The sequence below is a fragment of the Scyliorhinus canicula genome, chromosome 13 (genome assembly GCF_902713615.1).
Source record: "Scyliorhinus canicula chromosome 13, sScyCan1.1, whole genome shotgun sequence".
Lineage (NCBI taxonomy): Eukaryota > Metazoa > Chordata > Chondrichthyes > Carcharhiniformes > Scyliorhinidae > Scyliorhinus > Scyliorhinus canicula.
Genome location: NC_052158.1, coordinates 100,935,032 through 100,949,138, shown reverse-complemented (window position 1 = coordinate 100,949,138; position 14,107 = coordinate 100,935,032). Strand labels below are relative to the sequence as shown.

Below are 14,107 nucleotides of genomic sequence, written 5' to 3'. Positions count from 1 at the left end.
ACATTTTCAGAATGTTGGTTGGGGTTGCTTTCTATTGCATCTTAGACCATGTCCTAGTCGCAATAGGATTATTGGGTGTTTCTGGTGTAGTATTGTTCAGATTTGTCATCTTCATCGATCATGCCATTTGTGTTTGTACTTGGCATAATCTCGGTTCTGGGCATGTACCAACAATTTCGGCTGGATTCCATGGACCATCAGTTGGATGTTGTACTTGAATATTCTGTCCACTGTTCAGATTGGGTCATTTATTGTCCGTTTCTTTCACCTTCCCCTCTTTTTCGATAATGCATCACGTACCCCTGGGAGTTTTTGACGTGTAATAACTGGGGAGTGTTGTCTGCACTTGTCTGTCGAATAGTAATTCCATGGTAGTTCTGCAATGCAATGAAATATGCACATTTGGAATGAATATATATATATATATATATATGATTCAATATTTGCTGCTAAGCCTGTTGGCTGCTGATGCGTTGCAGAGTTGGGTGATCTCCCAGTGTAAGCAGTGATGTGACCATCAATTCACCAGAGACACGATTGGAAGTAAACTGTGGTTTTAATAGTCTTACAACTGAGCCTGCCTGCGACCAGAGGAACTGAGAGCAGGCTCACGGCTATAGCACTTTATACTTCCGGTAGTGGGAGGGGCCATGGGAAGAGCCATGGGCAGAGCCAAGGGTGGAGCCCTGTAAAAGCTCCTCATCTCCGCCTATGGGCAGAGCCACGCAACGGCTCACATACAGATCCCACAAGGGCATAATACTATGCAATACAATACAGTGTGAATTGAATTCACCACATTCACCCCTTGTAAAAAAAATCAAGTCCGGCGGGGGTGACGGGTCCACAAGTTGAGCCGGTCCGGTGGCCGAGTCGTCCTTTGGGATCGGCGGAGCACCGGGCGTTGCAGCCTCTTCGGGTGGCTGGGTGGTGATGATCGGTGTGGGTATGAGGGTGGACTCCGGGGATGTTTCGGTCCCAGCTTCATTCCTGACCGGTGCGACGGGCGACGGGGGGTGCAGGAAGCCTATAGGCATGGGGGCGCCGAGCGTGGGGGGTAGTGTGAGGGGTACCTCGGCGGTGGTGGTGGATCCTGCAGGCGCCAGGTCCCGGAGGGAAACGGTGTCCTGACGGCTGTCGGGGTATTCAATAAAGGCGTATTGGGGGTTCGAATGGAGTAGTAGCACTCTCTCTACTAGCGGGTCTGTTTTGTGTGTCCGGACGTGCTTCCGGAGGAGAACCGGGCCCGGTGTCCTCAACCAGGATGGGAGCGAAGCCCCCGTGGTAGTGCCCCTAGAGAAAACAAATAGTCGTTCGTGAGGGGTCTGGTTGGTGGCGGTGCATAGGAGGGACCTAATTGCATGGAGCACATTGGGGAGGACCTCCTGCCAATGGGAGGTCGGGAGCTTCCTGGACCAGAGGGTCAGTAGGACGGTCTTCCAGACCGTCGCGTTCTCCCTCTCCACCTGCCCGTTCCCCCTGAGGTTGTAGCTGGTAGTCCTGCTCGAGGCAATGCCCTTGTCGAGCAGGTACTGACGCAGCTCATCGCTCATGAAGGACGAACGCCTGTCGCTGTATACGTAGCTGGGGAAACCGAACAGGGTGAAGATACTGTGCAGGGCTCTGATGACTGTGTGGGAGGTCATATCGGGGCACGGGAATGCAAAGGGGAAGCGGGAGAATTCATCGATGACGTTAAGAAAGTACACATTTTGATTGGTCGAGGGGAGTGGCCCTTTGAAATCAATGCTAAGGCGTTCAAAGGGTCGGGAAGCCTTTACCAGGTGGGCCTTGTCTGGTCTATAGAAGTGCGGTTTGCACTCCGCACAGATTGGGCAGTCCCTGGTGATGGCTTTTACCTCCTCGGTGGAGAAAGGCAGATTTCGGGCTTTGACGTAGTGGGCGAGCCGGGTGACCCCCGGGGTGGCAAAGGTCATAGTGGATAGCCTTCAGGCGGTCATCTTGCGCGCTGGCGCACGTGCCGTGGGACAGGGCATCTGGGGGCTCGTTGAGCTTCACCGGTCGATATATATCATAATTATAGGTAGAGAGTTCGATCCTCCACCGCAAGATTTAATCATTTTTAATTTTGCCCCCTTGCGAGTTGTCGAACATGAAGGCAACCAATCTTTGGTCGATGATGAGGGTAAACCGCCTACCTGCGATGTAATGCCTCCAGTGCCGTACGGCTTCCACAATGGGTTGAGCTTCCTTTTCGACTGAGGAATGTCGAAGTTCCGAAGCGGAGAGGGTTCGGGAGAAGAAGGCGACTGGTCTCCCTGCCTGATTCAGAGTGGCGGCGAGAGCGACCTCTGAGGCGTCGTTCTCCACCTGAAAGGGGACGGATTCATCCACCACCCGCATGGCGGCTTTAGCGATGCCCTCCTTGATGCAGTTGAAGGCCTGGCGGGCCTCAGCTGACAGTGGGAAGAGTGTGGTCATAAATAGTGGGCGGGCTTTGTCCGCATACTGGGGGACCCACTGGGCATGATAAGAGAAAAATCCCAGGCACCTCTTGAGGGCCCTGGGACAATGAGGGAGAGGGAGTTGTAAGCATACGGTCCGGGTCGGGTCCCAGGACTCCATTTTCCACGACATAGCCGAGGATGGCTAGTCTGGTAGTGCGGAAAACGCATTTCTCCGTATTGTAGGTGAGGTTGAGTTTCTGGGCGGTCTGGAGAAATCGGTGGAGGTTGGCGTTGTGGTCCTGCTGATCATGGCCGCAGATGGTGACATTGTCCAAGTACGGAAACGTGGCCCGCAGCCCGTACTGGTCCACCATTTGGTCCATTGTTCGTTGCAACACCGAGACTCCATTCGTGACGCCAAAGGGGAGCCGGAGGAAATGGAAGAGGCGGCCATCTGCCTCGGACGCCTTGTAGTGGCGGTCCTCCGGGCGGATTGGGAGCTGGTGGTAAGCAGACTTCAGATCCACCATGGAGAATATGCGGTACTGGGCGATCTGATTGACCATGTCTGCAATTCTGGGGAGGGGGTACGCATCGAGGTGCGTGAACCGGTTAATGGTTTGGCTATAATCAACCACCATCCGGAACTTTTCCCCGGTCTTGACGAGCACCACCTGAGCTCTGCAGGGGCTGTTACTGGCCTCTATGACTTCCTCACGTAGGAGCCGCTGGACTTCGGCTCTAATGAATACCCTGTCCTGCTGCGAGTGGCTACGGGTTTGCAGTTAGCAGTGAGATTAGCGAAGAGTGGAGGGGGGTCGATTTTAAGTGTCGCTAGACTGCAGATAATGAGTGGATGTAGGGGTCCACCGAAGCTGAGTGTGAGGCTCTTGAGATTACATTGGAAATCGAGCCCGAGTAAGAGTGGGGCGCAGAGGTCGGGGAGTACGTACAGCTGGAAATTAGAGTAGCTGGCGCCCTGAATCGTTAGGGTTGAGACGGTGCGCCCTTGTATGTGGACCGAGTGCAAGCCCGAGGCGAGGGAGATAGTTTGCCCTGCAGGGAAGATAGGGAGCGAACAGCGCCTTACCAGGTCAGGATGTACAAAGCTCTCGGTGCTCCCGGAGTCGAAGAGTCACGGTGTTCTGTACCCGTTGATTTTAACGGACATCATCGAGCTCTTGAGGTGCTTCGGACGCGACTGGTCCAACGTGACTGCGTTGAGTTGCGGGTAGTCGGCGGCTCGATCAGCTCTGCTGGAGTGGCCCCGTGATGACTGTCCGCTGAGGTGTAGTCGTCGAGGTTCGGTTCGGTTGATGGCCAAGATGGCGGCCCCCGTTGATCGCACGTCGCGGGTGATGAAGAAGATGGCGTCCAAGATGGCCACCCCGTGGATCGCACGTGGCGGGTGGCGAGGAAGATGGCATCCAAGATGGCAGCCCCCATGACTCGCACGTGTCCGGCCGCCTGGAAGAGGATTGCCAAGATGGCGGTCCCCATGAGTCGCACATGTCAGGTGGAGGCGGAGTCGGCAGACACGCTGCAGCATTACGGGGTCTGCGGGAGTGAATTCGGGAGGCGAGTGCTCTGGACTGTGGGGGAGTTAGAAAGTTTAGATTTTGCAGACATACTCGGGCACAGTGTCCTTTGCGACCGCAGGTGCTGCAGGTCGCGTTGCGGGCCGGGCAGTGCTGCCGTGGATGTTGGGGCTGGCCACAAAAATGGCACGCTGGTGCTCCATAGTGGGTGGGTGGCTGCGCAGCGCAGGCCTGGGGCAGTCGCTGGTCGGGGGCCCACAATGGGGTCGCTTGGTCCGTGGGGAATGAGTTCAGACTGCGGCACGCGACCTCCATAGTCGTAGCTAACTCTACCGTGTCCTCCAAGTTCTGGGCCCATTTCTCAAGTAATCGCTGGCGCACATAGTTAGACCTGAGCCCTGCAACGTATACATCACGGACAGCGAGTTCCATATGCTGGGAGGCCATTACAGCCTGAAAATTGCAGTCCCGAGCAAGGGCTTTTAAGTCGCGCAGGAAGTCTTCCAGCGACTCTGCGGGGCGCTGGCGGCGGGTCGTGAAAATGTGCCGCGTGTAGACCTTGTTAATCGGCCGCACGTACAATCGGTCGAGCATAGCCAGAGCCTCAGTATATGAGGTGGTACAATTGAGTTGCGTAGAGATACGATGGCTCACCCGTGCGTGCAGTAGGCTGAGTTTCTGCTCCTCTGTAGTCTTGGATGTGCTTGATTCAGCCAGGTAGGCCTTGAAACATCGACGCCAGTGTAGGAAGATTTCCTTCGCCTCTGCAGCCTGCGGGTCGAGTTCTAGTCGATCAGGTTTGAGGGCTGATTCCAAAGTAGTTTTCTTCAAGTTTTCTAAGACTATTAAATTGATGTGACCATCAATTCACTAGAGACATGATTGGAAGTAAACTGTGGTTTTAATAGTCTTACAACTGAGCCTGCCTGCGACCAGAGGAACTGAGAGTAGGCTCACGGCTGCAGCACTTTATACTTCTGGTAGTGGGAGGGGCCATGGGCGGAGCCAAGGGTGGAGTCCTGTACAGGCCCCTCATCTCCCCCGATGGGCAGAGACGCGCAACGGCTCACATACAGAGCCCAGAAGGACATAATGCAATGCAATAGAGTGTGAATTACAATGCAATATGAATTCACCACAAGCAGCTGCCTGCCGATGATGCTCCTTTTGGTCCTCATCATTGTGTTGATAATACCATGGATGGTGACCAAGGGAAGGTCCTTGCATGCCGATAGGCTGTGATCACTACTTTGCTGGTGTCCACAACATAAAATATCTGGGGTGACCAGAGTGAGTTGCCGTAGTGACACAGGTGTAATGGATTCCAAGGGTGGAATGTGAGGTATTGCACACTTGAGTTTGGCATTCAATACGGTGAACATCAAAGAGTGTATTGGCACCGTATTGGTGTCACTGACCAAATTATATGTCCACAGATGGTCAACGTGACCTATATGCAAAAACTGGATGCCCGTGCAAGTGCAAAATCCTTCCTTATCAGCTGAAGTGCCCGTGGCGATTGCTGGATCACTCCTTTCTGAAAAATGTCAATCCATAACTGCAAAATTGTACTTTTTCCCCCCAGATTTTGGTTTCCCAGCTCCCTTTAATAGATCTACCCGGAATACTGGATAATGCTGCAGCTGAACTCCCATTGTCATTCCTGGCCGCCTGTTGCGCTGTGGGGACCTCAATGTGCCAAATGGTCTTATAACTGCAGCGACTTTCCTTCACTTAATTCCAGCAGCGTGCGGGGGGAGGGGGTGGTTTACAAATGGCAGATAATTGTTTCAAATTGATGGGGGGGGGGGGGGGGGGGTTGCAAAATGTTTGCACAACTTTCTTAAAATATGGAGACAAGGTCAGAGACATGTTTGTGGCGCCTTTTAGCTGGGTGATTGTTTGACTGTTGCTGGGTTACGGCAGTCACTGAGCTTTGTGTGAAAGGAGCCAGCACTGAGCGCATTGGCATTTTCTCCTCACTGCCCTTTGCTCCAACCTCATTGTATCGGGTGAGTGAAATGTGCTCCACCTTTTGCTTTTCACAAACGTGTGGACTGAAGCCCCGTTCCCCAAGTCTCATTCTGTGAACCTGTTTTTAAAAAAATGTACAACGATGTTACTGTCTCTGCAAATCGTGAAATGGGCACTTTGTTTCGCAGTGTCTTCCTGGGGCTGGGCAGCCATCCCGAATTGGACAGTTTTTTGGGATGCAGGTTTGTTTGGGGTTCGCCAACTGGACTGTGATGCTATTTCCCGCCCCCCTGGACCCTCAGAGAAATCTCCCCCAGCTCACTAGCTACTATACAAACCAATGCAGCAGCAAAAGCCCAGAAGTGTTGCGCTGTCCGGATCGTACCGCAATATGAGCTTCGGGACCCTGTGGAAGTGCTGATGCACGGACCTTTTGTGGGAATTGCCCAGGAAGTTTACATTTCCAATGAGCCATTCCCCCTGTTCCCCGGACCTTCCCTGAATGCCTTCAATTCAGTTAGAGCCGGTGACCTCGGTCAGTTCCACTTCACGTATCTGAAAAGCTACCCAGGAAATGTCAGAATAACATTTATTCTAACACCTGGGTAAATCCACAATTGAACTCTCCTCCTACCCCCCGCCCCCAGTTGACCACCATACAACCTGACTACCCGCCCCTCCCACCTGACTCCCTCTTCACTGGAATCCTCTTACTCCTGACTCAGCTACCCATCTAACCACATTCACTCCTGCAATGGCTTCATCTTCCACATACCCCAACCTACCCCGACTCCAGCCCTGACCTGACTATGCCCTAACCTCGCAACTGCCCACTGCATCTACCTACCCACCTCCCTCAACTGTCCAGCTTTCCACCTCACCCATGCCACATACACACACACACACACACACACCTACCTGCCCTCCTCATGATGTCACCACCAAGCACATCTTTCCCTCCCTTTCCAGCAATCCAAAGCAACATCCTGCACCAGTACTCCATTACCCCAAACAGCCAATCTCCTTCCCATGGCACCTTCCTATTGCAAGCACAGGATGCAAACTCTTCCTTTTAACCTCCTCCCTTCCAACCATCCAAGACCTCAAATAATCCTTCTAGGTCATACAGCAATTTACTTGTACCTCTTTCAATTTAGTGTACAGTATTCACTACTTATGATAGTGAACTATTCACTACTCACTACTTCCCTCTATTTTGGGAAGGCTGTATGCAGATTATGTAACTGCTTTCCGTCCATTTTTCCATTCGAAACCTTTTGCAGCGAATCTTGAAGAATGTCAGCTCAGTTGCCAGTCGAGTCTGTTAATATGGAAAATGAAGGGTCCACAACACTTGAATCTCATTCTGATAAAATGGAAACAACAAAAAAGATTCTGGATCATCTAGAAAACCGACTCAGCGTCAAAGATATTAAGAAAATACAGAAAGTTTTCATGGTAGGTTTTCACAGTTATGCTAAATTTTGACATTGTGGTTGATATTCCACCTTATTGTCAGCTAGAATGTTTAGTATTATATACATGCCCAAAATAACTCATTAGATCTACATGTCAAGCTTGTCTACTTTTATAATGTGTTTGTTTACATGGAGCACAATAACATGATTGATGGGTCATAGCATAGGAAACATGCATAGAAAATCAAAGCAGGAGTAGGTCATTTGGCCCTTCGAGCCTGATCCAGCATAAATGGGGTGGCACAGTAGCATAGTGGTTAGCACAATTGCTTCACAGCTCCAGGGTCCCATGTTTGATTCCTGGCTTGGGTCACTGTCTGTGCGGAGTCTGCACGTTCTCCCCGTGTCTGCGTGGGTTTTCTCCAGGTGCTCCGGTTTCCTCCCACAGTACAAAGATATGCAGATTAGGTGGATTGGCCATGATAAATTGCCCTTAGTGTCTAAAAAAGGTTAGGTGGGGTTACTGGGTTACAGGGATAGGGTGGAGGTGTGGGCTTAAGTAGGGTGCTCTTTCCAATGGCCGGTGCAGACTCGATGGGCCGAACGGTCTCCTCCGGATTGTAAATTCTATGATTTATAATTATGTTTATGTCTGATCATCAAATTCAATACCCCTAATGCCATCCTCCCCCCCTCCCCATATCCCCTGATCCCTATAGCCCCAAGAGCTATATCTAATTCCTTCTTGAGATCACACAGTATTTTGACCTCAACTACTTTCTGTGGTAATAAATTCCGCAGATTCACCACTCTATGGGGAAGAAATTTCTCCTCACCTCAGTCCTAACAGGTTTACGCCTTATCCTCAAACTATGGCCTTTAGTTCTGGACTCTTCCACCATCGGGAACATTCTTTCTGAATATACCCTGTCTAATCCTGCTAGAACTTTATAAGCTTCTATGAGATCCCCTCTCACTCTTCTAAACTCCAATGAATATAATCCTCACTGACTTAGTCTCTCCTCATATTACAGTCCTGCCATTTCAGGAATCAGCATGGAAAACCTCCACTGCACTCCCTCCATAGCAAGGACACCCTTCCTCAGATAAGGACACCAAAACTGCACACAATACTTAAGGTGTGGCTTCACCAACGCCCTATACAATTGCAGTAACACATCCTCATTCCTATACTCAAATCCTTTCGCGATAAAGGCCAACATACCAAATGCCGTCTTTACTGCCTGCTGTACCTGCGCGTGTAACAACTAATTCAATTTATGTAATGCCTTTACTGTAACATAAATCTCAAGGTTTTTCAGACTAAAAGTGTATGGAAAATGGACACTGAACCAGGGAAGGAAAGTTTAAAGAATTAGGTTTGAAAAGGGTTTTACAGTAGGATTTCAGATACTAGAAAGCACATGGCTAAAGACCCTGTCAATGATAGTGCAAGGATGGAAAATGATGATGCACAGGGAATAAGAGTCAGAGGAATAAGGTGATTCAGGGATCCAGGACTGGATGAGATTATAGATAGGGTGGAACAAAGCTGTGAAGAATTGAAAAATAAGGATGAGTATTTTAAATTTAACATGTTGGTAATAGAAAACCATTGAGGTGTGTTACGTAAGTAGGACTGATTATGCACAGCAGGGTTATGGGTAAGTTTGAATTTATGGAAGGTGCACGTTAGGAGTCTGTAAGAATACTGTTGGAATAGTCCTGCTCTGCTTGCAGCGCAAATGTCCATAACCAAGTTTTCACAGCAGAAAGACTGAATTAAAGTGGAAGTAAGAAGTTTAGTTATAGAGAGGATATGTAATCCAAGTTCAAAATGGACATTAAAATTGTAAACAAGCCGAAACACTCACCTGGGAAGGGCATAGAATCAGTGGCAAGAGTAAAGAGTTTGTGACAAGGGCTAAAGACAGTGACCGGTGGGTGTTCTGATTCATTCAGGTCTGGATGTCAGAGAAGTTGCCTTGACAGCACCAAGGTGGTTGAGGGTGTGCTGGAGTGACAGAGCTAGATACTATCAGTGTACATTGAGAAACTCTTTGAAAATAACACAGCATCATTGAGAAAAGGAAAAGGGCTTGTGAAGTAGTTCCTGGAATAGAATAATAAAAAAGGGATTGGAGGAGAGCATAGTTGAATGTGCTGAATGCTTTCCATGGGGCCAAGGATTAATAACTCACCGTAGTTGCAGAGGATGTCATTCGTAACTTGGTTAGGGACATTTGCGCTGCAAGCAGAGCCGGAACTTTACTCATTGATATAGTAATGATTGGATTAATATAACAAGTACTAGTCAGCAAAAATATTAAATATAATGAATTATCTTTGGACTGTTGTTATGTAAACAAACGTTCCAGGCAATCTGCATCGGCAGGAATACCCTTTAGGTGGTAGAGGAGGAAGGAACTTTGACCAGGATGGTGCAAGAGTTTTTGAAATACTATGGAGGGATTTTGTTTGTCTCCCTGAATAGGTGAACAGGATTTAGGTTTGACAGTTTATCTGCAGAATGCCACATCTAATAATGCAGCATTCTCGTACTATGGTACTGGAGTGCCTCCTTGGATTATATGCTTAAATACAATTGGCCATAACTTCCTAACTCCCCAGTGTCGTGTTTAGGAAGTACCCAAATGATTCCCACATAAGGATTTACTCAGCAATTGGCCAAAAGTACTAACTTCCACTGGACAATTGCGCTGGGCTGGGAACCATCCGACAAGCAATTTAAATCGCTAATTTTTTTGGTTCTGCCTGTTTTGCGCTCATGGTTATTCTGAAACAGTTAGAAGGAAAAAAAAACACTTCTAACTTCAGCGTAAGTATTATAAGCACCCAGATCAAACCCCGGACGGGACAACCTCCATACTCTAAGCTGCCGGGGGAACTCCCGCATTACCCCACCTGAGCTCCCAAGGGGACCCCCCCACATCCCCCTAACAAAGCACCCACCCCCCACTCCAGCCCCCGACTCCAACCCCACTGCAGGTCTAACTCCTCATTTAGGTCCTTCTCCAACCCCCCCTCCCCACCCCCTCCCCCAACCAGGTCCTCTTCCAACTCCACCTCTGGGTCTGACTGATCTCTCCCTTCCAATTCTGATTCCCCACTCCTTCCTCTCTTATTCTGGGTCCCCTTCACTCCCACTGCCTCCCTCGCCCATTTAGGCCTCTCTTCACCCCTTCCAGTCTGACTCTTCCTCACCAGCCTGATGTCTGCACCCTGACTTACTTTTCAAATTCACCTTCACCCTTTAAATTTTCCTTTAAACACCTGTTTTACGGCATCTAGTGCCGTAAAAAGAGTGTGTGTCCACACTTGGTGCACTCGATTTACACCACCCTGAAGCAGCCGGGGGTGAGCTTCACTGTTCCTGTCTCACCTGGCCTGAGTGAAGAAGGTCAGGCGAGACAGGGGACTTTGGAATTCCAGCGAAAGTAAGTCCTTCTGGAGTGGCAATAGCTGGTGAGGAAGTTACGGGTGACCCTTAAAGCTACTCTAATTCTCTTCCAAAAGGTTAGAGTCAGACCATCTGAGCCAATTGGGGTGGCACAGTGGTTAGCACTGCTGCCTCACAGCACCAGGGACCCAAGTTCAATTCCGACCTTGGGTAACTGTCTGTGCTTTCCCATTATCCCCGTGCCTGCATGGGGTTCCTCCGGGTCCTCCAGTTTCCCCCCACAGTCCAAACAAATGCCAGTCAGGTGGATTGGCCATGCTAAATTGTCCCTTAGGTGGGGTTATGGGGTCACAGGTTTAGGGCTGGGTAGTGGGCCTAGGCAGGGTCCTCTTTTGGAGGGTTCTCTTTTGTATGGCCTTCTTCTGCCGTGCAGGGTATCTACGATTCTATGTAGCAACAGAAGACAGCAGTCTGAAAGCAAAGATCAACTGTGGTTAGGTCAAATCCTGTTTAAGATAAATGCTTATTTGGCACAAAAGTATTTCCATCCATGTCCTTGTGGAGTGTGCACATTCTCCCCATGTCTGCGTGGGTCTCACCCCCACAACCCAAAACAATGTGCAGGGTAGGTGAATTGGCCACACTAAATTACCCCTTAATTGAAAAAAAAGAATTGCGCACTCTAAAGTTATTTTAAAAAATAGTAGGGCAGCATGGTAGCACAGTGGGTAGCACTGTTGCTTCACAGCTCCAGGGTCCCAGGTTTGATTCCCGGCTTGGGCCACTGTCTGTGCGGAGTCTGCACGTTCTCCCTGTGACTGCGTGGGTTCCTCCGGGTGCTACAGTTTCCTCCCACAAGTCCTGAAAGACGTGCTGTTAGGTAATTTGGACATTCTGAATACTCCCTCTGTGCGCCCGAACAGGCGCCGGAATGTGGCGACTAGGGGCTTTTCACAGTAACTTCATGAAGTGTAAATGTAAGGCTACTTGTGGCAATAAAGATTATTATTATAGTTCTTGTTAAGATTGAATTCTAAAGCAGTAGGTTTCTAATGCATTTTTATCCTGTTTTAAATTGAGATCAAATGATATTCCTTTATTTATAATATTGTTCATCAAATCACTCTGTAGATAAGGTGGGCTACGCTTTCAAATCAAATTTTATACATTTGGTTACAGTAATAATAAATAAAATTTGCTAATGACTATATTTATGAAAATGTTAGAGACATAATGCTAGCTATCAGCTCAAAGTCCACACAGCAATTGAATTGATTTAATCCTTGCATACTACCCATTAAAGTGCATGATTAGCATTAACTTAAAATGATCCAAGTTAGTAACAGATTTTTTGTTACGTAAACATAACGTTTTATACTCTTTCCTCTTTTAGCCACCAAATGTTAAAGAACTTGTACCGGTTAATAGAAAGAGCTTTATTGACAGTATGTTCACAGCTCTTGGATATGGGATTGAAGAGGAGTATGGAGACTTGTTTGACAGAATTGATGTCACCCGGGATGGTTTTGTTGACTGGGACAAAGTGGCGACATTCATGCTGTTAGAACTTTATGAAAAAGAAGAGCGGACAAATTCGTCACTTATTCCCCAGTGGAAAGATATAAAATTTCTGCAGTCACATCATAAGGAACCTATTCAAAGTATAGTCCACCTGAAGAATTCACACCGCTACCTAAGTTTGAGTAAAGAAGGTCGGTTGAACATCTGGGGTGAGAATCTAAAGCTGCAACAAACTTTACGAGTTGCCACAGATTCTGTCAGATTGCGTGACCTCTGGGTAACAAGTATGATCTCCTTAGCAAATGTAAACAAGGTAGGACTTAATTTCTGAAACATTGTGTTATTTATAAATCAGTTCAAAGAGAAGCGCACCACTAAATACTTTCTAAATATATGTTCATTCTAACTTCTTCCGATTTCGGTACCTCTGGTTTGACACTTATGCCAGACTTTCTGCTCTCGGGTCGGTTCCAAGCTCTGCAAACTCAACCCGGGAAACGTGCCCCAGATGGACGATCTTCATTCTGGGGTGGGTGGAAGTTCAGGGTGAAATGAGAATTGGTTTTGGTCTCCCTACCCTCAGAAACAATTCGGAAGCAGCAGAGAGGCTCCCAGTATGGAGGCGGGCTGGACGAGAAGGCCCGTCTTGGTGTTTCGGCACTGTGAAGAAAAGAATAACTCATAACCTGGTCCCAGTTTTCACCCGTCACAACCCCTCATCCTCCCCCCCTCCCCCTCCCCCCCTTCCCCCCCTTCCCCCTTCCCCCCCCCCCCCCCACCCCCCCACACACACGCACTTCCATCCCTTACATTTAATTTCCTTTAATGCCTAATGAGAACATGTGTTCATAGTCCCTCTTCAAAGTCTTTACACCACTTGGACCTGTCAATTAAACTGTGGCTGACAGGTGCTCCACTGTGATAATGATAGGCTATGATATCAGTCATGCAGCATTAATCCTGTAATGGCAACTCTCAGGCTTGTGTCAACAGAGTGAGTGAAATAGCAAGCACTGATTTTTTTTCAACACAGTAGCAGTTGTTTCAAACATTTAAAGGACATAGGTTTTAATTGCCTTGACAGGTTGGCAGCTTTCTTTGGCAGCTTGCTTGACAATTCCAAGTAGCTCATACCCTTTTTAATGCACATTCATGTCAACTTTTAACAATACCAAATGGCACCTGATCTTTCCTAAAGATATTCTGGACCCATATCAAAAAGGATACCATACCTCTCCAAAGAACTCAGATAGGTTTCGACCTCTTCCTGCCAGGTCTAATCTGCACAAATCATATTTCCCATTGCTTCCTGCGAAAATCAGATTTTAATGTGCAGGTACCTCCATGAACCAAGAATGTGCAAGGTTCGACCCGTCCCTCCTTGAGAAAATGGTGGAGGCTGAGTTCAGAGGCTCGACACTCAGATTCAGGCCTCCAGAACCAGTTTCTCAAAAACGATGAGACTCTCATGGAACTTGCGGCCTCAGTCTAAAACAAGAATCAATTACTGTACTACTTTATGAAACACTGATCAAAGTGCCAAAATAAATTCCTCAGCAAATGTGAGCATGGTTCACCATCCTTCCTTATCCTTCTCGGTCTCTCTGCAGTCTTTGACATCGATCCCTTTTATGCATTATCCAGCTGAGTACGATTATTTTTCCTGGTTCAATTCTTTTTTTAAAATTAATTTAGAGTACCCAATTCATTTTTTCCAATTAAGGAGCAATTTAGCGTGGCCAATCCACCTACCCTGCACATCGTTGGGTTGTGGGGATGAAACTCACGCAAACACAGGGAGAATGTGCAAACTCCACACGGACAGTG

At 48.4% G+C, this 14,107-nt stretch overlaps 1 protein-coding gene across 3 annotated transcripts in view; it reads left to right on the top strand.

The window, feature by feature from the left end:
* The first annotated feature begins 5,896 nt into the window (after positions 1-5,896).
* LOC119976401 (WD repeat-containing protein 49-like) overlaps positions 5,897-14,107 on the top strand; it is an 88,911-nt gene continuing 80,700 nt past the window's right edge. For 2 of the 3 annotated variants that reach the window (XM_038816921.1, XM_038816923.1), the window contains exons 1-3: positions 5,897-5,958; positions 7,204-7,378; positions 12,153-12,593. In XM_038816921.1, coding sequence (XP_038672849.1) covers positions 7,217-7,378; positions 12,153-12,593 — 603 coding nt within the window. In that variant the 5' untranslated portion in view covers positions 5,897-5,958; positions 7,204-7,216. Of the gene's footprint in view, positions 5,959-5,985; positions 6,163-7,203; positions 7,379-12,152; positions 12,594-14,107 lie in introns of those variants that run through there. The other variant, XM_038816922.1, reaches the window with a different exon arrangement.